This window comes from Prionailurus viverrinus, chromosome E1, assembly GCF_022837055.1.
Source record: "Prionailurus viverrinus isolate Anna chromosome E1, UM_Priviv_1.0, whole genome shotgun sequence".
Taxonomy (NCBI): domain Eukaryota; kingdom Metazoa; phylum Chordata; class Mammalia; order Carnivora; family Felidae; genus Prionailurus; species Prionailurus viverrinus.
The window spans coordinates 23487223-23510566 of NC_062574.1; the positions used below are offsets into that span (position 1 = coordinate 23487223).

The 23344-nt window shown below is 37.7% G+C and overlaps 1 protein-coding gene across 2 annotated transcripts; it reads left to right on the forward strand.

The window, feature by feature from the left end:
* Positions 1-850: 850 nt before the first annotated feature.
* Positions 851-22735, forward strand: DDX52 (DExD-box helicase 52). 2 transcript variants are annotated; one of them, XM_047833597.1, is made up of 15 exons: positions 851-983; positions 2069-2230; positions 6673-6800; positions 7741-7926; positions 9735-9878; positions 10565-10676; positions 11521-11593; positions 12073-12276; positions 13915-14005; positions 16484-16606; positions 16740-16890; positions 17084-17159; positions 18439-18510; positions 19080-19172; positions 22164-22735. In XM_047833597.1, the coding sequence occupies exons 2-15, from the start codon at positions 2218-2220 to the stop codon at positions 22219-22221; spliced, it is 1524 nt and encodes a 507-aa protein (XP_047689553.1). In that variant the 5' UTR covers positions 851-983; positions 2069-2217; the 3' UTR covers positions 22222-22735. The 2 variants fall into 2 exon arrangements, with proteins under 2 accessions (XP_047689553.1, XP_047689552.1); XM_047833596.1 differs by having other exon boundaries at positions 852-983; positions 2035-2230.
* The last annotated feature ends 609 nt before the right edge of the window (positions 22736-23344 follow it).

Sequence of the window (23344 nt, forward strand, 5' to 3'; positions counted from 1 at the left end):
AATATGTATTGAAGAGTGCACAGAAACTGGGAATACAGTAGTGAAGCAAATTAGATTCCTGTGCTCATGGACTTTCATTCTAGAACGGGGAGAGGCAATGCATAAGTGAATAATTTTGTACAGTACAAATACAATGAAGAAAATAAATATAATGTAGTATGCTAAATCATGTTCTCGCAGCAAAAAAAAATAATAATAATAATAATTAAATAATTAATACCTTCACAGCAAGTTTAGATTAAAATCCAAACTCCTTACTATGACCTCCTTATACGACTCAATGAGATCTGGTTTCTATTTGTCCCTCCAACCTTATCTGTACTACACTTCCTCATTGCAACTTGGCTCCAGTCACCCTGACCTTTCTATTTCCTCAATGTTTCAAACCTTTTTCCCCCCTTCTTCAAATACATGTTTCCTCTACCTGGAATGCTGTTCCCGGATCTGGGAAAGACTGCCTTCTCCTAGCTCAAATATCACTTCTTCAGAATGAACCTGACTAATTTGCCTAGAAGTTGCTCCCGGTGCCTTTCTCTATCAATTACACTGTTACTTGTTTCATTCACAGCGCTTTTCACTTTCGAAATTATCTTGCTTAGTTAACAATTTTGTCTCCACTTGTATGTAAGTTTCCTGAGGTGGGGAATCTTAAGGTGTCGTTCACCAAACTACCCATAAAAGTCTAGAACAGTGCCCGGCATAAGAGCATCTTGATAAATAATTTTTTTAATCAACAAAGACAGGATATACGATCCAGACGCTCAGAATCGCCAGGCTCCGCCCCCTCCTCCCCGCCCCCCCGCAACCACTTCCGCCCATGGCTCGGGCCCCAGACTTTCTAGGAGAAGAAGTTCTCTGCGCAGGCGCCCTGCGGTCGCGGAGCTGTCTGGGTAAAAATGGATGCTCACGATCTCTTTCGCCGGCTTGGCGTGGGGGCCAAATTCGACGTGAGACGTTTCTCTGCGGACGCGGCGCGATTCCAGGTACTGTGCGCAGAGCAACAAGTCTGAGTAACAGAGAAGGCGCAGGAGCCCGAAAATGATCTGGCTACTGGTAGAGCCGGCACGCGGAGGCCGTGGCCTGGTCGTGAGGCATTTCCCTTCTTTTTGCGTTGGGTTGGAGCGCAGACCTATCCGGTCAAGTCCTGCCTTCCGAGTGAACTCTTACTCCTCTTTTATAGTCTTAGGTGGGCCTGGCACGGAAAGCCTTGCCCCCTCACCGGTTTCTAGTTTATTCAAAGCACAATTAGAATCCTTTCAAAAGTAGCTATTTCTCCAAAACTGGTGGAAAGGGATTTCAAAAACAGAATTAACCCCAAATGAAGAGAACAGTTTCTTTCACTGTAGTCTACCCAGGTTGGCTTGCCGTGCGTATAGCTTTAGTGGGCATGGGTCTTTTTATTTCCACCACCTCATGGCGTGTAAAGTTACCTATGAGAAGAGTGATTTAGAAATGGGGACTCTTACATAGGAAAGTGGCGGGTGAATGATAAGCCAGGAGAAGTTAGTTGGAGCCCGATTATGGAAAATCTTAAGTATCAACCTTGCCATTGGGCGACACGTGTGTTTCACCTTTCTCTGGCAGTATGGTGTTAGTTAAGAGTCTGAACTCGAGACAGATTTTTGGGGTCCAAATACTTTTGAGACCTTGGTCAAGTTGTTTGACCTCCAAATGCCGAGAATTTTTTCATTGGTAATATCGCTGTTTACCTCTTACCGTTGTTGAAGGCTGAGGTAATTTAATATATACAAACATGCTTAGAAATCTGCCTGACAGCATATAGATGTTATGCTGATAAGCATATATGTGTTAACTGCTATTATGATTGTTATTACTGTTAAAAGGTCAGGAAAGTTGTCATCTTGTGTTCTATTTGCCCAAAACACACTTGTCAGTTCAACAAACACCTTTCACCCTTGGTGAAAGGGTAAAAAAAGATGGTGAGTTATTAGACCCACATCCTTACTTGCCAATACTGCTTGGGTGAAAGCAATGTCAGTCGGTAGATTGCTTTTTAAATTTTTTGGGTTTTAGGTAGGAAAAAGGAAATATGACTTTGATTCTTCAGAGGTGCTGCAGGGACTGGACTTCTTTGGAAACAAGAAGTCTGTCCCAGGTGAGTTTGGAGCATCAAGAACTCATCAGGAGCTTCAAGATGAAGAGAAAAAAGAAAGCCTAACTGAAAGGAAGAGGGAGCAGAACAAAAAAAAGAGGAAGATGATGACTTCAGGTTAGTTCTTGGTTTCTTTTTTTCCTTCTTTATTATTTTTTTTCAGTTACAAAAATATTAATACAGGCTTAAGGTCAGATAATATACTGTCATTCCATTAGTTAATGGCATTCAGGTTGTTTCCAGGTATTTCCCATTACAGATATTGTTACAATAAAGATATTTGTGGAGGGCCTTAGATATTTGTGGTTCATTGGTTGAGCCTCCGACTCTTGATTTCGGGCTGAGATTATAATCCCAGGGTCGTGGGATTGAGCTCCAGGTTGGACTCCGCACTGAGTGTGGAGCCTGCTTAAGATTCTTTCTCTCTCTGCCCCTTTCCCCCTGCTCACTCACACTCTCTTTCTCTCTCCAAAAAAAAAAAAAAAAAAACTTGTACATATATCCTTTTGTCCTGTTATTTCTTTTTTTTTAAAGTAAAAATTTAAATAAATGTTTATTTACTTATTTTTGAGGGTGGGGAGGGGCAGAGAGAGAGGGAGAGAGAATCCCAAGCAGGCTCCACACTGTCAGCTGTCAGTGCAGAGCCTGACTTGGGGCTTGAATTAACGAACCTAGAGATCATGACCTGAGCCAAAATCAAGAGTCCTCAAAGGACTGAGCTACCCAGGTGCTCCATAGGTCCGGTTATTTCTGTAATTAGCATCCCAAAAGTAGAATCACTGGCTGAAAGAGTATGCTCACTTCTTTCTCTAAACATATACTGAAAAATGACTTCCCACACCCTTGTCAATGCTGGATACTACTGGTCTTAAATTCTTTGTCAATCTAATGAATGAAACTTTTTTTGTTTATATTTTCTTGATAACTGGTGAGGTTGAGCATTTTTTTATGCTTTAGTGGATATTTACATTTCAACATTTGTGAACCATCTGTTCTTACTCTTTGCCTATTTTTCATAGGTTTGGTTTTTTTTTTTTCTGTACTGTATCTTCTTCGTTATAGCTGTTAAGTTTCCTAGCTATTTACCTTTTTCAATAAAATCCTTATACATGGTTTTTAAAAGTTATACAGTGGTTAGAAGTAAATCTTCTCATTCTTCTCACTATTTTTAGTCCCCTATTTCTCCAGAGGCAACCACTATTAATCATTTTCTTATGTATTTTTGTAAAGATATATATTCATTATAATTATACTTCCTTTTATTACCTGAATAATAGCATACTGTATATGTTATTCTATCCTGAACCCTTCCTCCTCCTACACTTTGTTAAAACAACAACAACATATTTTGGAGATTGTTTGCAACCAGTAGGAATTGCACTGCCTTTCTCATTTTAACAAAATAGTATCCCATTGTACATTCCATAATCAATTTAACAGATTCCTTTGTGATGGACATTTAGTTTGTTTCCTCACTTTTGCTATTATGGTGTTGGCAATAAATGCCATTCCACTTATCTTTGTGTGTATGTGGGGGTTATATCTGATAAATTCTTAGAAAAGAAATTTCAGGGGCACCTGGGTGGCTCAGTTGGTTAAGCGTTTGACTCTTGATTTCGACTCAGGTCATGATCTCATGTTCCTGTGATGGAACCCCACGTTGGGCTGTTGGGCTCTGTGCTGAGTGTAGAGCCTGCTTGGAATTCTCTCCCCCAGCCACTCCCCTGCTTGTATGCACTGGCGATCTCTTTCTCTTTCTCTCTGTCTCTTTCTCTCTCTCAAACTCAAAATAAATAAACATTAAAAGAAAAAGAAATGGAATTTCAAATAGATTAACAAATCTGTTCATCTATTGTTAATTTCAAATAGATTAACAAATAGATTTAAATTTAGGTATTTTGGAATTGTCCACCAGAAACATTGTATCAACAGGAAGTCCACTGCTGTGTTCATTGAATCATAGTATAGGGTATGCCATTACACATTGTAGGGATGTTATTACATAATTGACTTGACAAGTCCTTGTATAAGGACATTTACTTTGTTTCCACAGTTTTGCTGTTACAGTGTTACAATAAAAGTCATTTTACTTCCCTGGCTGCAAAGCCTTCCACCAACATTAGTTAAAAGAAAAAAAAATGACCAGCCACAAATTTGGGAAAAGGATTCAAATGTTAAGCAACCAGAAATATAACTTAGCACATATGTGGCATAGTACAGAGTGGTGTGGCACGCCATGTTTTTGTTTTTGTTTTTGTTTGAGAAAGAGAGAAAGCACATGCACACATGTGTGGAAGAGGGACAGAGGTAGAGAGTCTCAATCCTACTACCTTAAGATCATGACCTGAGCCAAAATCAAGAGTCAGACGCTCAACTGACTGAGGCACCTGGGTGCCCCATGGCATATCATGCTTTGATTGTTCAACTAAATATTTTCTCCCTAAAATGATAATGTAGAATCAATGTAAAACAAACTCAGTTAAAATTCCAGTAGGCTTTTTGGTTAGAAATTGACAAAGGAATTAAAAAAAAAAAAAAAAGTTAGACATACACCTACCATATGATGCACGTATTTCACTCCAAGAATTTACCTAAGAGAAAGGAAAGCCTATGTCCTCACGAAGACTTGTACACACATGTTCATAGCAGCTTTATTTTCAGTAGCTAAAAACTGGAAATGACCCAAATGTCCTTCAATAGGTGAAGGATAAACAATTTGTATATCCATACAATGGAATGCTACGTATAAGTAAAAAAGTTAACTAACTATTGATACATGCTCAGCATGGATGAATCTCAAAATAACTATTCTCAGTGAAAGAAGCCAGACTAAATTGAGTATATACTACATGATTCCATTTATATAAAATTCCAGAAAAAGCAAATTATCTCTAGTGATAAAGCAGATATGTGGTTGCTTAGGGATAGAGCAGTGCATTAAAAGGGGCCACAAGGAAATTTGGGGTGGTGATGGGTATAGCTTGAATGGGGTGATGATTTAACAGGTGTATACATATGTTAAAATTCCTCAAATTTATACTCTTTTTTTAATGTAATTTATCTATTTTTGAGAGAGAGAATGAGAGTGCAAGAGGGCTAGGGGCAGTGAGAGAGGGAGAGAAAATCCCAAGCAAGCTCTGCACTGTCAGCACAGAGCCCAACACGGGGCTCAAACCCATGAACCGTGAGATCATGATCTGAGCAGAAATCAAGAGTCGGACATTCAACCAACTAAGCTACCCAGGCGCCTCTCAAATTTATACTTCAAATAAATGCAATTTATTGTATGTCAATTGTGCCTCAGTGAAGTGAAAAAATTTTAAAAGAAATATCAGAAGTGGTCTTGCTTGTTGTTCTTCTTAGAATTTTTAAGGTTATTCTTACATATTTATTTTGCCATGTGAACTTTATTTTTTTTTTACGTTTATTTTTGAGAGGCAGAGAGAGCTCAAGCTGGGGAGGGGCAGAGAGAGCGAGGGAGACACAGAATCCGAAGCAGACTCCAGGCTCTGAGCTGTCAGCACAGAGCCCGACACAGGGCTCGAACTCATGAATCATGAGATCATGACCTGAGCAGAAGTCAGACACTCAACTGACTGAGCCACCCAGGTGTCTGCCACATGAATTTTAAAGTCAGCTAGTCTGGTTTCCAAAACAATCCTGCCATGACTTTTCGTTAAACTAATTTTAGTTATAGTGAGAATTGCTATCTTTATATTACAGTAGTCCTTACTATGCTGTGTTCATTGCTATTATATTTTCTTTCATATTTTCATATGAAATATTTTCTTTCATAGTATTTATTTTCTAACTGTTTACATACAGAAAAACTGGTTGTCTCATTGAAATCTCTCTTAAATTTTTTTAAATGTTTTTATTTATTTGGAGACAGAGCAAGAAGGGGAGGGTCAGAGAGGGGGGCGGGGAGAGAATCCCAAGCAGGCTCCAAGTTGTCAATGCAGAGCCCCATGTGGGGCTCAATCTCAGGGACCATGAGATCATGACTTGGGCTGATATCAAAAGTCAGACACTTAACTGAGCCACAGAGGCGCCCCTGGAATCTGTTATTTAAGTATTTTCAATTTGATCTCTTGTTGTTTTCAAGTATACAGTCATCTACATATTACACAGCTGAAATAACTTCAGAGCTCTGATTTTACCAACAGAGAACTTGCCTCTCCGTTTCCAGTTTTTATACCTCTTATTACTTTCTTTTCTCTAATTGTATTAGCTAGTGCTTTACTTTTGTTTAGTGTGAAGCTATGGCCTGTTTGCTACACTCAAGAATGTTGCACTTAAGGGGCACCTAGGTGGCTCAGTTGGTTAAGCATCTGACTTCGACTCAGGTCATGATATCACAGTTCATGGGTTCTAGCCTCACATTGGTCTCTGTGCTGACAGCTCAGAGCCTGGAGCCTGCTTTGGATCCTCTGTCTCCCTCTCTCTCTCTGTCCTTCCCTGCTCATGTTCACTCTCTCTCTCTCTCAAAAATAAATAAACATTAAGAAAAAAAAGGATGTTGCATTTAAAATCTTTTAATTTTTTGATATATATTTTAGAAATTACTTCTCAAGAAGAAGGTTCTATACAGTGGATATCATCTGTGGAAGCAAAAATTGAAGATAAAAAAATTAAAAGAGAAAATAAACTAACTTCAGGGAAGTTGGAGAATCTCAGAAAAGAAAAGGTTAGAAAAATGTCTTAGCCCCAGTTGATTTTCTGACCTAGTGAATTTTCCCTTGTCCTTGGAGTGTTCTGTTGGTAAAAGTGAATACAGTATGTGTGTATACACACATACACACTATTCTTATATAGTATACTATATTTATATACTACATACTATGTAATTTCTTGACCTGTTCAAATTTCAAGATTGATAATGTATTTGGAATGAATCTTTTTAAATTTCATATCCCCTTTGATAAACAAAATTTTCCCCCTTTCTAATCTTTGTTAAGCTGGTTTAGAAAGATTTCCTCTGACAGGGATTTGAGAGTTAGAAATCTTAAGAAACCTATTTTATACCTTGGGACTAGGGGGAGTAGAATACAGAAAAAACAACAAATATATCATTGTCATGTCTGTTGCACGCCTGCCATGTTACAGATGGAGAATATTGTTCAGCTCACTTCAGGAACCCAGAATCCAGAATTTGGCTCTCTATCAGAGAATGGAAAATAAACCAAATCAACACTCTAGACTCTGTTTTTGGTCCTCAGTTTTAATAAGTAGAGTTTAGAGTAAATCATCAAAAAGCATTGGCACTTGTGTGGTTAAGTGGCATATAAAGAAAAATACTAGATGGATTCAATTTCTGCCTTCTAGAAGCTTATATAAAATTACAAGTTAATAATGATCATGGTAGCATATTAATATGAATAACACATTACTCATGGTATTGACACATTGATATGAAGAAAGTGGATGGATGGGTTTTATTGTTATGAAGGTCTTCTGTCTATGAAAGAGCATGAAATATATCTAGTATCTGTATGTTTTAGTGCTTGGAATTTCACCAAAAAGTTTCATGCTACTAAAGCTTATCCTGGAAACTGTTATTGTTGCTTTATAACATCTTATAAAGTATATGACCATAGTTATGGTGACCCCTTTCTTTCACTTTTCAGATAAACTTCTTCCGGAATAAACACAAAATTCATGTCCAAGGAACTGATCTTCCTGACCCAATTGCTACATTTCAGCAACTTGACCAGGAATATAAAATCAATTCTCGACTACTTCAGAACATTCTAGATGCAGGCTTCCAGATGCCTACACCAATCCAAATGCAAGCCATTCCAGTTATGCTGCATGTGAGTATGAAGGTCTATGATGCCTCTAACATTCCTTCCTCTGTGTATTAGCTCATTCTCTTCCATATTTGAAGTTTTCCTTTCTACCTTATCGCCCCTGTTGAAATCCTCCCTTTACTTTTAAGGTCCATCTCAAATGTCTGTGCCACCATATCACTATAATTCGATGTGATCTTTTTCTTTTACCAACCCTGTTTCCTCTACCACCAGTTCTCCAAGGTATTCAGTGTGTTCTTTTTCTTACCACATTTATCTTACACTTTACTCTATGTTTATACTAATTATGTTTACCTTTTGCATTTTTCTAGAGTGTAAACCCTCTGAGGATAAGGACTGTTCTGTTTATTCATCCCTGATTAATTTATAATTCCCAGGAACTATTTCTGAAATATAGAATTCTTGTACAGCCTGACTTTTTTTTTTCCCAATACTTTTTGCTATTGAAGTATACTTTATATATTAAAATGCATACATTGTAAGTTCACAGTTCAGTGAATTCCAACAAGGCATATCCTATGTAACTGTCACCCCAGTGGGGATGTGTAACATTTCTGTTGCTCCAGAAAATTCTGTGCCCTTTCCATTCAGTCCTCACTCCTGCCCAGAGGTAACCACTGTTCTAGTTTCTATTGCATGTATATTAGTTTTGCCTCTTCTAGAATGTCATATAAGTGGTATCGTCCATTATTTATTTTTATTTTTTTTATCTCTGGTTTCTTTCACTCTGCATAGATTGTTTTTGAGATTTATCCATGTTGCATTGATCAGTAATTTGTGAGTAGAATTCTGTTGTTTGAAAATACCACAATTTGTTTATCTACTGGTTGATAGAGGTATGGATTAATTTAAGAGTTTTGGAAATGAAATTTTTCTGAGGTTTCTTTTTGTACTAATGAGAGCTGACTCCCCCCCCCCTCCCGCCCCATGTAGCCAAGATGGCCTTTGGTTCTGGTAGCCAAAAGATATGTGTTACCTTTTCATCCATACTTGTCCTTTCTGTTTTCTTTGGGAACTGAAGTGAGAGTACTTTTGAATGATGTTGACTCACATTATAGTAAATAATGCTTCTAATTTTCATTTAAGATTATTTCTGTTGCAACTTAAAGCTTTAAAATCATAGTGACTTTTTGAAGACTGCCACATAAATTACTGTCACTCAGGATATTGCCAGTTTTTATTTATTACCTTCAGCCATTCTGTTATTTATTAAAATCTTCGCTATGGAGGGGTGTCTGGGTGGCTCAGCTGGTTAAGTGTCCGTCCGGCTCTTAATTTTCAGGTCAGGTCATGATTTCATGGTGCATGAGATCAAGCCACGAGTTGAGCTCTGTGCTGATGGCATGGAGCCTGCTTAGGATTCTCTCTCTGCCTCTCCCCCCACACTCACTCGCTAACTCGCTCTCTCTTAAAATAAATAAATAAACTTAAAAAAAAAAAAACATCTTCCCTAGGGATTGAGCAATACTGATATTGGGGGGAAAAGTTGGTTTTAGAATTTTGCTTTGGTAAGAGTTTAGTGCAAAAGAAAAATTGAAGTAATGGAAATACTTGAGGTTTTGAATTATCTTTGGATTTTAGTTATCCATATTCTTTACCCAGTTCAAATGGAATTTGGTGGCAATGCTCAAACTCCACTGGGGCACTGGTGGATGATGTTAGAAAAGCAAATGTGGGAAAAGTTAGATTAGCAGTGGGAATATGAATGACTGCATTCATTATGATTATTTTATTATTTCTGTGGCTGGTTGCATTACTTAACCACGCTCTGAAAAGTTTATGTACTTATATGTAATATGCCTTGTTTTTAGGGTCGAGAACTTCTGGCTTCTGCTCCTACTGGATCTGGAAAGACTTTGGCTTTTAGCATTCCCATTTTGATGCAACTAAAACAACCCACAAATAAAGGCTTCAGAGCCCTGATTATATCACCAACACGAGAACTTGCCAACCAGGTATGACTTGTAGCTTTGAAAGAGGATGGGTTTGGTGTTTGCTTCAGTCATTTCTTTTATGAGGGTAATAAAAAGATCTCAAAAAGAGTAAGGTCCTTGTTTTTTGGCATGGGCAAGTATTCTGTACAGGCACTCTATTCTGTATCTTACTGTTCATGGGCAAGTTTTTTGTCTTTTTATGATGTTCTAAAACAACGATTTTAACATTAATGATTCTTTGGTAAATGCTCTAAGACCTTTTAAGCTTAGGCTACGGTAATATATAGGTCCTCTCTAAAATGTATTTTTCTCACCTAGATGAATGAAACCTCATCTCAGGTTTTGAAAGGAAAAAAAAAAAAAACATACAGTGACCTGTTCTACCCTTCCAATGTGCTTAATAGAAAATACATGCCAAGCATGAAATAGTTTTATAATAGCACTATGTTCTAAAAACAGTACATAGCAGATTAGAAAATGCCGAGATTCCAGGTTAATGTACACGTGTACATGTGTACACGTGTACATTAATGTAAATGTGGTTTAATTTCCCACATTGAGTATAGGGTTTACTTAAATAAATAAAACTTTAAGATAAATAAATAACTTATTCATGGGTTGGTAATAGATTTATTTTAATAATGTAAACAAGACAATACATCTCATTTAAGTATCTTAGCTAATGTTTTTATCATTTTCCATTTTAGATTCACCGAGAGTTAGTAAAAATCTCTGAGGGAACAGGATTCAGGATACACATGATACACAAAGCAGCAGTGGCAGCCAAGAAATTTGGACCTAAATCATCTAAGAAGTTTGGTAAGGGATTCGTGTTTGAGCTGTAGAGCATGCAAGGGACTTGCAAATTACAGATATTCTGTCACCTAAGAGTTCTTAAAAATGTAGGCATGCACACAATCAGTTTGGTTTTTAGAGAAGCTAAAAGAGATCTCCCCGTTCCCACTCAGTAGTTATATAAATATATACCAGTGATTCTCAACCGAGGCAATTTTGCCCCCACCCACCTTCCACCCCAGGGACATTTGGCAATATCTGGAGACACTTTAAGTTGTCAGAACTGGGGTGCTACTAACCTGTGGTAGGTAGAGGCCAGGGATGCTGTTAAACATCTTGCAATGCACAAGACAGTCCCCTACAACAAAACATCTGGACCATAATGTCAGTAGTGCTAAGGCTGAGAAACCCTGCCTTATACTATTGATTTTTAATCTGCCATGGAAATACTCTGCAGGTAAGAATGGCTCACATCCCTACCCTTGTATCAGTCAGAAAACCAGCTTTTACCTGTCTCTCATCTTGAGCTTCTAAGTAAAATTTCATTTAAAGAAAGGATTTTTCTGAAAAACAAAATGAAGTATTTGAAAATAACACTGTTGGATTTTAGTGTTCTTGCTTCTTAGAAGTTGAGTAGGCAGATCAAATATAAAAGAGTAAGCATAATTTGTGCTATCATGGATTAAAAAAATATATATGTTAGTTTACAAATAAGAAAGAACTCGTGTTGGTGTAGTAAGATGGCGAGTATAACCTCCCCCTCCTCTCCCCTCTTCAGGTTATTCACTGAAATTCAGGAGACTTAATTCCCTAGTTTGAGGGAGATGAATCTTGCTTTTACAATCTGTACTATTTGTTTCTCCTATAGATATTCTTGTGACTACTCCAAATCGACTAATCTACTTATTAAAGCAGGATCCTCCAGGAATAGATTTAACAAGGTACAGATAACATTTTAATCTCTCTTATGTGTATTTTCACTTGGTTGATTATATTTTGTCCTTGATTGCTTGTATTATTGCCTTTTGAAGCTTGCAATCTACCAACTTCTAGTCAGTGTTTGTGCTGAGAACAATGGTTTTTATTAAACACAGGAAAATAACTGTCTGGTCTAGAAGAAAGTTACAGATTCTGATAAGCAGTTAGTACAGAATTCCCTTAGATGTTTTCATAGCTTTCAGCAGTGGTGATGGAGTTTATAAGGTCTATGTGAAGCTCTGTTGTTGCTATTGGGACCTCCTTTCTTTGAGGCTAACAGAATAGAACACTACTTTATGTTTATCTTGTTTTTACCTTTTTCTGGTATGATGTGTGGATCTGAAAAGGAGCATAATGGTTTGACTTCTTGTGTCCCCACAATTTAGTGAAGCATCTTAGATCTTCCAGTTCAATACCCACAAATTGTGTTGTTATTTCTTAGTGTTGAGTGGCTGGTGGTAGATGAATCAGACAAACTGTTTGAAGATGGCAAAACTGGGTTCAGAGACCAGCTGGCTTCCATTTTCCTGGCCTGCACATCCCATAAGGTCAGAAGAGCTATGTTCAGTGCGACTTTTGCATATGATGTGGAGCAGTGGTGCAAACTCAACCTGGACAATGTCATCACTGTATCCATTGGAGCAAGGTAATTGTTCTTCTGTGTTATCCACTGATTTTTGTTTTTTTAATACAGGTCCTTTCTTTTTTAGATTCAAGGAGATAGGTTGTTTGGCCTTAGATTAATAACAGGGAAAGTTTTACTGAATTCTTTAAAGTCAAGATTGATTAAGCATTTTCTATTTTAGAATAATCCAAGGGGAGATTCTCAAGTTGTCATGTTAGTATTTCTGTCATTCAGTTGATTTTTCCCATCCACAAAGCATGACCTGAGTTCTGTAGCCACCCAGGGGATTTAGTTTCTTGGATGGCTTAATTAAGTAGGACGACAGAGGAGAAAGCTGATATTACCAAGCCCCTTGATTTATAATTCCTTTAAAAAAATACTTGGGGGAGCATTTTATGCTAAGTGAATGTGCACTAGTAGAAAAAAGTTGTAGGAAATTATAGCCACTTGATAGAATATTGTGCAACCTAAGAAATGATAAGTATGAAAATTATTATGAAAAAGTTCTTTATAATACCATATTAAGTTAAAAAAAAAAAAAAAAGCCAAATGGGACAATAAAAAATACCCTGCCTACTTTAAACTTAAAACTTCTGTTATATAAAAAGAAAGTAGGGGCACCTGGGTGGCTCTGTCAGTTGAACGTCCAGCTCTTGGTTTCAGCTCAGGTCATGATCTCGCAGTTTGTAGTTCAAGCCCGGCATTGGGCTGTGCAGTGACTGCCCAGAGCCTGCTTGGGATTCTTGGTCTCCCTCTCTCTTTGCCCCTCCCCCACTCTTGCACAAAATAACTCTTTCTCTCTCAAAATAAGTAAACTTGAGAAAAAAAAAGAAAGCAGAACAAATTCACCATAAATATAAAGGCAGACAACAGAAGGGAAAAAATATTTATGACATAGTGTAATGTACTACAGCATCCTACAATGTTTATAAAGCCTTAAGATACCTCCCCTCCAACTGTCTACTCAAAAACTCTTGCTAATCATTAAGAAAAAAGCTCAGACAAGTAATAATGACCTTAAAATTGTTCTAATTATTTGATCCAGTAATTTTATTTTTAGAATTTTTTTGTAATTAAATACATGAAAATTTATGACCAGACTACAAAAAAAATGTCAAAATTTATTCTAAAATGGTAGAATTATGGACAATTGGTTGTTTATTTTTGAGTGAGAGAGAGAGACAGAGTGCAAGCAGGGGAGGGGCAGAGAGAGAGAGGGAGACACAGAATCTGAAGCAGGTTCCAGGCTCTGAGCTGTCAGCACAGAGCCCAACGCGGGGCTCAAACTCACGAATCATGATATCATGACCTGAGCCAAAGTTGGACGCTTAACTGACTGAGCCACCCAGGTGCCCCAAATTTTCTTTAGATAACATTTATAGTTAGAATAAAACATTTAAAAATAACTTTGGGGCACCTGGATGGCTCAGTTGGAAGATTGTGTGACTCTTGATCTCGGGGTTGTGAGTTCAAGTCCCCCCTTGGGTATAGGGTTTATTTTGTCTTCAGATTAAGGTATAAATAATTAAATGCTTATATTGACAATGGAAAGGTTGATTCTTTGGGGGTTATATGTAAGTTTTTTCATTTATTTAGAATTCAGGCTGTGGGGAAACAAAAATTGGTTCTTGTAATCTTCAAGGTATGTTTTCCTTTCAGGAATTCTGCAGTAGAGACTGTAGAACAAGAGCTTCTCTTTGTTGGGTCTGAGACTGGGAAGCTTCTGGCCATGAGAGAACTTGTTAAAAAGGTATATTTGGATTATCTTCTTGAATTTGGATGAAACTCATCAAGACTTAGATGACTGGTGGGAGGCTGAGCACTATTCCTATATCATATTAGTAATCCAGTGGTAAATTTGTAAGCACATTAGGTCAACTGTTGTCCCAAGGCTGGGAGACTCACCACTTAGAATATGCTAAGTTTTCTGTTCCAGGTCAGGGTGGACTAGGAAAAGACCTACCTCCTGCCCTGAAACCCTCTTTTTTCCACATCTTCCATATCTGTATTGGCTCCCTTCATCTCCCACCATCCTTCTGCTGGTTTCTCATAGAACTGGAGCACTGTAGAACGAGTAGGACACTGAGTACAGTTTTCTGTTTTTATCCCTTCAGTAAGTATTGAGTAGAAGCCATAGTTAAAAAGTTAACTATGAGGGGTCAGGGCAGGGAATAATAAAACAAATAGAAATCCTAAGCCCTGCCCTTAGAATTTGTTCTTTTTTAGGGGATAAAAGAAATATACTTGTGTAAGATAGTTTGCAATAAAGTGTCATAAAAGGGTTTTTCTTAAAAAAATTTTTTTTTCCTAATGTTTATTTATTATTGAGAGGCAGAGAGAGACAGAGCATGAGCATGGGGGCGCAGAGAGAGGAGGAGACACAGAATCTGAAACAGGCTTCAGGCTCTGAGCCATCACCACAGAGCCCGATGTGGGGCTTAAACTCACAAACTGCGAGATCCTGACTTGAGCGAAAGTCGGACGCTCAACCGACTGAGCCACCCAGGCGCCCCATAAAAGCATTTTTCTTAAGCATCCCTGTAGTCTTCCTGGGGCCAAGAGGGAGAGTTGAATTGGTTGGGGATAGCCTTATGGAGGAAATGCTACTACTGTGGGCCTTGAAGGATCTGTGAGATAAAAGGGTGGGGGAAGTTAGTGGTTGGAGGAGTAGCTAGAGCAAAGTCTAAGCAGTGCACGTGAACACAGTGGGTTTGGGAGACTCATGAAGAGGTCACCTGTCTAAGGCAAAGAGTTTAAGGTGAGAATTAAAGATCAAGTTGGACAGGAAAGTAAGGGTCACCTTAAGAGAAACCACCAGACATTTTAAGGAAATGAATTTTAAGGAAAATTACTTAAACAGTGACTAAAAGTAAGGAAACCAATTAGTACGTTGTTAAATTAGGCTGCTTAGAGATGAGGAGGAAATAAATGAGGGAAATGAGGGTGACAGCCTCGGTGGTGGAAAATTAAGAGTAGTTGGAGGATGCAAGTACCTAGTGACTATAGAAGGGGTGAAGAGCTTCAACTTTGGAGCCACACTACCTGGACTGGAATTCTCGCTTTAGGCAAATTAGCCTCATGCCTTTGTCATGTATAAAATGGAAATAATAATATTTCCCTCAGGGAATAGTTTTAGTATTAATGAGTTAATATAAATATAGCGCTTACAATAGTGCTTGGCACATGATGCTTGTGCATTAGTTTCATCAATATTCTTAAAGATATCATTTGGCTCTAGGAAATTTAAGGTTTTCCACATGGATACTCAACCTAGAGATTATACATCAGGGATCTCTAGCCATGTCTGATCCTTAGGAAGTCTGTAAACCCTCTGATGATATGTCAGATTTTGTGTGAATGCATGGTTGCCTATTAGAAAGCTTCATAGCCTCGGTAGATTCCAAAAGGGGAGTTTGTGAACCAAAGTAAAAAGGTTAAGCCCTGGGGCGCCTGGGTGGCTCAGTCGGTTAAGCATCCGACTTCGGCTCAGGTCATGATCTCACGGTCCGTGAGTTTGAACCCCGCATCAGGCTCTGTGCTGACAGCTCAGAGCCTGGAGCCTGTTTCAGATTCTGTGTCTCCCTCTCTCTCTGCCCCTCCCCTGTTCATGCTCTGTCTCTCTCTGTCTCAAAAATAAATAAACGTTAAAAAAAATAAATTAAAAAAATTAAAAAAATTTTTTAAAAAAAGGTTAAGCCCTAATACAGCAGTTGAAAATATAGAAAGCTGGTTTGAAAGAGACATGGGGTTTGATGATAGAAATGTAAACATCTGGTTAGAGCTGGTAGTTGATAACAGATTCTGTCTAACATAGTAAGATAGCGGTTATATTGAGAGACCGGAGAACCAAAGACTAAGCTTTGGAGGAATACCCACAATTAGGATAAATAATGAATTAAAAAGAGAGTTAATACATTTTAGCAGAATTTAAAAATCTCTGAGGCACAGAAGCCAAGAGATGATTGTTTTAAGGAGTGGGCATCTATCATTGTAAAAGAGTAAAGGGGATTAATTAGATATTATTGGAATTGGCAAGATGAAATAAGAGTTCAAGCTGAGAATGGATGGTGAAGAAGATGGAAGCAGGTGTAGACCACTGATCTGAGAAATTGGCAATAAAAAGTGCATTAAATTGAATTTGGTGCTTTTATGAACTAAAATCATATGAAATACTGTGATTTTATTCTTGATTATGGGTTATATGTGCTGATTTTTGCCTTTATTTTAGGGTTTCAACCCACCCGTTCTTGTTTTTGTTCAGTCCATTGAAAGGGCTAAAGAACTATTTCATGAGCTCATATATGAAGGTATAAATGTGGATGTTATTCATGCTGAGAGAACACAGCAACAGGTAAAGCCAAATGTGTACTTTGAAAATGATAAAGAACAACTAAATTTTAAAATATTGGCATGAAATTTATGAAGTACTTGTTTTCTGTTCCCAGAGTGGTACTAAAACATATAACACGTGTTTTATTAAACAGAGAGATAACACAGTCCACAGCTTCAGAGCTGGAAAAATCTGGGTTCTTATTTGTACAGCCTTGCTAGCCAGAGGGATTGATTTTAAAGGTGTGAACTTGGTGATCAACTATGACTTTCCAACCAGCTCAGTGGAATATATCCACAGGATCGGTGAGTTGTGTCTCCTGTCCCCACCCCTGCCACCACCATTGGGCACCACTCATTTTAATGCCTCCTGTTCTCTTCTAATGTGCTTATTTTTTTAGTGCTCATTTTAGTGAAAAGCTAGGGCCTTATATGTAAATCTTGAAGTTCCCTTTCCCCAGAAAAGTGTTTTTATGGTCTGATTTTTTTTTTTCCTTAGGTCGAACTGGAAGAGCAGGGCATAAAGGAAAAGCTGTTACATTTTTCACTGAGGATGATAAGCCATTATTAAGAAGGTAAATTAGGAAAAATAACTTAGTATTAAGATGGCAAGATCACTTCATAAGTATATGTACACACAATTAACAGATAATTACAAGATGGTCAGGTCCCAAATTCTGTTATGGTGTTAGTCAACCAGATTTTAGCCATGACCAAGGGAAAAATGATCAAAGGGCCTTGATTTTGCCTATCCATTATTAGATTTTGGAAGTACTCATAATGGAATGTTTGTTGTTAAATTTCAGACTCAGGATTCTCCCAATAGCCATTGGTTAATATTACTTATAATTTAATAGTGAGGTTTTTGGTTTAGTGAATAAAGTTAACCCCTGAGTCTTGTCATCCCAGTCAAAATTATCCCTTAACCATGGTGCATCCTTCCCTTTAATCTTAGGGGCATATGGAATTTTATGTTTAGTCCTAGAAAAAACTATTTTAGTAACATATTCCAATATTATTCAGTTGCAGCCCCTTGAAGCCTGGGTAACATATGATATACTTTTAGAACCTTGGGTCTTAATTTAGCCCATCATCATAGATTTTAAAATAAAAGCGGAGTTTCCTACATTTTAGCTGCCTACAGTGAATTTAGACTCACGATAATTGATAGCACTTCACATTTCTAAGAAATGAGTTATGGCCAAAGGCAGTTTGTACTTTGATCTGTTCAATTTGTGCCTTCTGAACCTTGGCTCTGGCAGCCTTGGATTCACTTTGAGCAGACTTTTCACAAGTTCATGTGTAGAGTAGTATATTCCAACAGCCTAGATTGATCTACAGTCTCCTCAGTAACTCCAAGCATGTGAATATGATGACCTCCATATCAACATAACTATGCCTCTCAGTTTTCCATCTGGGAAATGGGGATAATGATAGTATTTCATTAGTAAAGGGTTGTTGTGTATGTTGAATAAGTTATTATATACGTGAAAAGCCTAAGATAATGCCAAGTGCATAGGTAAGCACTAGTATCTAATAAATTAAAGCTTGTGCCTTCTTTAGTTCGTGCCTCATCCAGGATCGGGTTTAGTAGCTTTTTAGGGCTTGATAAATGTTGAGGAGAAATAGCTGCTAGATAAAATTCCTCATCGTCACATGGATTTCAGTCCAGCAGATAGTTCTAATTCAGTGTGATTACATCTGGTGGTAATTTACAGCAGAACACTATACTACATTAGTTTTTTTGTGTGTAGTTTTAGTTCCTCTTGAGTTGCACAGAGGGTTTAATGCATAAACATCACTTTAATGCTTTATGGGTTTATACAGATTTATGCTTATGGGTTCCTTTTTCAGTGTTGCCAATGTTATACAGCAGGCCGGATGTCCTGTACCAGAATACATAAAAGGTTTCCAAAAACTACCAAGGTACAGTCTTGAATTTACCTAGATCTTCTCCCTCTCTTTCTCTCTCTCTGTATGCATTCTTGCTTTCACACTCTTACAATTACAGTTCTAGCAATACTACTACTTTTAGAAATTTTAAAATAAAAGTTAATTCCTTTTTAATATCTGTGAATGTTATATCTTGTCAGTTTTTTCATTCTTGAAATATTAAGTATTCAGATTTTTAAAAAATTATTCAATGTAAGTGACGAAATATGCTTAGAATTGATTTTAGTTCATAGCACTAATAGAAAACAGTTGCTCAAAATCAAACTGTAATGCTTGTTGGCACAGGCTATAAGTGTGACACAGAACATATTTTAATCATAATCAGTGGCTTTTTAAGAAATTGAATTTATCATCCCTTTGGGTTACCTCTCTAAATGCTATTAGGTAATTTGGCATTTTAAAGTGGATACAGTGTCATCATAAACCCGTAAGTAGATTAAAAAGTGAATTTTTATGATCAAGAATCAAAACCAGTTTTAGCTTTAGCTATTTTTGATTAAGTTCCACTGAATTTAATTCTTTCCTCTCTTTGTAACTTTCAGCAAACAAAAGAAAAAGATGATTAAGAAGCCATTGGAAAGGGAGAGCATTAGTACAACTCCAAAATATTTCTTAGAAAAAGCTAAGAATGAACAGTAAGTATATGATGAGAAAAGTTGGCTGTTCGACTCTGTCATATAGTAGGCGCTATTTTTCCTTAGAATAATTTTTTGAGGTAGAATTGATAGGTTCAGTCTGTTATATAGAATGTGATAAAAGTAATACATCTTAGGTTGCCTGTGATTTGGGAACTTGGATGATTCAATCTTGGAATTTTTCTGTATTTGTATATTAATAATCAGGTTTTTTCTATCTTTGAAAGTATGATTTCAGTTCACTTTGAATTAGGATTGCACTGCCTACCACCTCCACACAGCCTACACCAGGACATTTTGCTGAGGCAGTTAGGGCTATTGACTCACATTGATGGAGTCGTCCCTGAAGCTCCCTATTCAGGCAGGATTTCACTATGATCTTAGGCTTATGCTGAAGCACACTGTAACACCTCTAAAAAGTATGCTTTGGGTAAATTTGTAGTGGTTTAGCTGAGTTTTATGAGGATGTTAAAGCATTGATTTTTTTTGGCACACACAAGACTACCTTTTGATAGGGGTAGTCAAAACCATGCTAATCAATGCTACTCTTTACACTATTGAAGGAAAATGACACTTCAAATTCTACTGGTACCAGTTAATATATAATATATATAAAATGTAGGCATTTACCAAGTACCTTTTCTCCTGCCAGGTGCTTGCGTAAATGAATGATTATAAAATGAGGCTCCTTTCCTACAGTTAGGGAAAGGAGATTAGTATACATGAAAAAAATTAGAGAATAATTTAAAAAAAAAATTTTTTTTTAACGTTTATTTATTTTTGAGACAGAGAGAGACAGAGCATGAATGGGGGAGGGTCACAGAGAGAGGGAGACACAGGATCTGAAACAGGCTCCAGGCTCTGAGCTGTCGGCACAGAGCCCAACGCGGGGCTCAAACCCACAGACCGTGAGATCATGACCTGAGCCGAAGTCGGACGCTTAACCGACCGAGCCACCCAGGCGCCCCTAGAGAATAATTTTTTTTTTTTTTTTTTTTTCCAACGTTTATTTATTTTTGGGACAGAGAGAGACAGAGCATGAATGGGGGAGGGGCAGAGAGACAGGGAGACACAGAATCGGAAACAGGCTCCAGGCTCTGAGCCATCAGCCCAGAGCCCGACGTGGGGCTCGAACTCACGGACCGCGAGATCGTGACCTGGCTGAAGTCGGACACTTAACCGACTGCGCCACCCAGGCGCCCCGAGAATAATTTTTAAATAAAAGTTTAGAGATGAGAAATATTTTGAATTGGTGTCATTACAAAAAGCTTCAAGGAGGTAGAACTGTCTTTAAGGACAGGTAACATTTAGGCCATATAAAAGAGACAGGCATGAAAACTGGCATTGCACTTTCCTTCTACGTCTTACTTGACATTTTGTATTGACTATGAGAAAGTGACGTTTGGTTCAAGTATATAGAGTGAACACAGTGTCCCAAAGTTTTAGTGAAGTTTTAAGCTTTAATAACTTGGTAAAAATAAATGCTACAAACTTACAAAAGTGTCATTTGAAAACTTAAAACATTTTGTTTGTACTTATTTTTGTTAATTCTTAATATGTTTTTAAATTTTTTTGTGACAGCAGTTCTGGGTAACACTTAAACCAGTGGATTGGTAGAAACAGTCACCCTGCTTGGCCACCTTGGTCACCTAACCTGTCTTGTTAGATGTTTTCTTGTGGTGGGCTGTATCATAACTGTTGTGTATGCATCAGAACCTTATTCTTTGAGTGATCTTAAAGCAAGAATTAGAAATGTAATCTCTTCAGGCACTGAGCAGCAGCTGATGAAAGTTTTAACAAAAGTCAGAAATCAACTGGAGTATAAGATGCTGGCTATGTTGAATGTTAATAAGAAACTTCAGTATTTTAAAGAATTATACTTTGTTGATTTTTTAAGTTTGTAGCATTTACACTTGAGGTGTTAAAGCTTGAAGCTGTGCTTTGAGACTTTGAGGACACTTGGTATAAATCTCGTCATTGCAGCCCCCCATGTACAATGCTATCTATGGCTGTCTCCATTGTCCTTACATTTAAAAGCCATCCTTCGTAGAGCATGTAAACAACACCTGATCTGACCCTTGCTCACCTTTTTGGTGTTTCTTTAATGACCCTAGATGACCCTAGACCCAACACTAGATGTTCCTTTAATGACCCTACCCACACCTTGCTGATAACTCTGAAGTTCATATCTTCAGGCCCAGCTTTCCATATCAACCTGAATCCTGTTGCCTAGTGGACCTGACTTTAGTCCCTATAAACTCAATCTGGTATAGTGAAGGGAAAAATTGGATTTGGAGTCAGAAGAACTGTCTCTAATACCACCTGTTCTTGGGGTATTAGTGACTTTGGACAAGTCACTTATCCCTATGTCTGATGGAAATAAGTATGTAAATCATTGCCAACTCTGCTACTCAAGGTTGGTTGAGGATTAAATGAGTTAGTATACATCCAGGAGCTTTGCATTACTAAACTATAGTATGAAAACATCGGTTATCTTCTCAAAACTTTTTTCCTTTTTCTTTGTTAAACACCTAATTGATGGGATTCATCAAACTCTAAAATCAGACAGTCAGGGTTCATATTTAACATTAATTACCAGTGTGTGATAATCAGCAAGTTAACCCCTTTGGCTCATAAAATAAGGGTAATAATCGAATCTTTTTCATAAGTTTGGGAGATTATCTGAGTTGATACATATGAAGCACTTATAGCAGTATCTAGCTCTTAATCAATGTGAACCCTTATTAGGCTACAGTCAGGCTGTCTTTTATACCATGTTGTAGTGTGGTTTCCTGTGATGTTCTGTCTTACTTAGGGGGTTGTGGTTTTCTAAAGGGCAAAAACCACATCTAATGCATCCTTGTGTTCCTAGTGCCTCTTGTACTTGATTATACAGTAGGCTTCAGGAAACGTTTATTAAACTGGCAGAGTTTTAGACAGTACGTATATCTAGAATGTTAGATTCAACTTTCTTTAATTTTCTTGTCACAGGAAAAAGGTCACTGGTCAGAACAGCAAGAAGAAAGTAGCTCTTGAAGACAAAAGTTAAAAACCAACTTTCTAAAAGACTTTATCAGAAATGGAGTTTAATGATCCCAGCATGAATGTTGTTTTCATGGAATACTTCAAATCCTGTAATCACCTGTAACATTTGAAAGCAACTACAAGAACATGGGACTGATGAAAAATGATCCTAAACTATCAATGCATCATGTCAAATTTCAATCTGTAGGTGACTTTTAACTGATTACACAATGGAAATAACATTCATTGACATTTCTGCGGTTTGAATCCAGAGAGATACTTCTTATAGAAGAACAAAAGCTTATGCTAAAATTAACACCCAAATGTGGTGAACTCTTAAGGATTTTTCCCTTCAAGTATGAAGGAAGGTGTGATGTATGCTGTGGAGAGTCATCTGGAACCAGATTTAAAAGTAAAGCCTTGAGGGGCGCCTGGGTGGCTCAGCCAGTTAAGCATCCGACTTCGGCTCAGGTCATGATCTCACGGTCCGTGAGTTTGAGCCCCTCGTCGGGCTCTGTGCTGACAGCTCAGAGCCTGGAGCCTGCTTCAGATTCTGTGTCTCCCTCTCTCTCTGACCTTCCCCCGTTCATGCTCTGTCTCTCTCTGTCTCAAAAATAAATAAACATTAAAAAAAAAAAAAAAAAAAAGTAAAGCCTTGAGACTGAATGGCCCTTTCTACCACCACCACCCATTCCACCCTCACTTTTTGAGGAGGGGAGGGTGCTGGACAAGAAGCAGCACAGGCTGTCTACCAAGATTAACTGCTCTCTTTATTTTACTATTTCTTACTTTGTTGATGGCCTTTTGTGGCATGAGCCACAACAAACAGCCTCTTCTGTGGCTGATTATTCAAGTTCCCTAGGATTTTAAATTCTTTGATCTATTAAATATCCTTCTACCCCATTGGTAAGATAGCTTATACCTTACTTGTCATAGTGTTGCAACTGCGAGATTATGGTCAGCCTTTCTTCCATTTTCTATCACTTAATCATGCCCTTTCCTGTCTCTTTCCATTCAAGATTACTTTGCTCGAAAACTGATAAACACTTTATCCTGATAAGGAAGAATGTTCCTGTTACTTGATATACCTGTGGCTGCATTCTCTTACAGCTTGTCTTTCCTGAGGTTTTATGGCCCTGTATCTATTT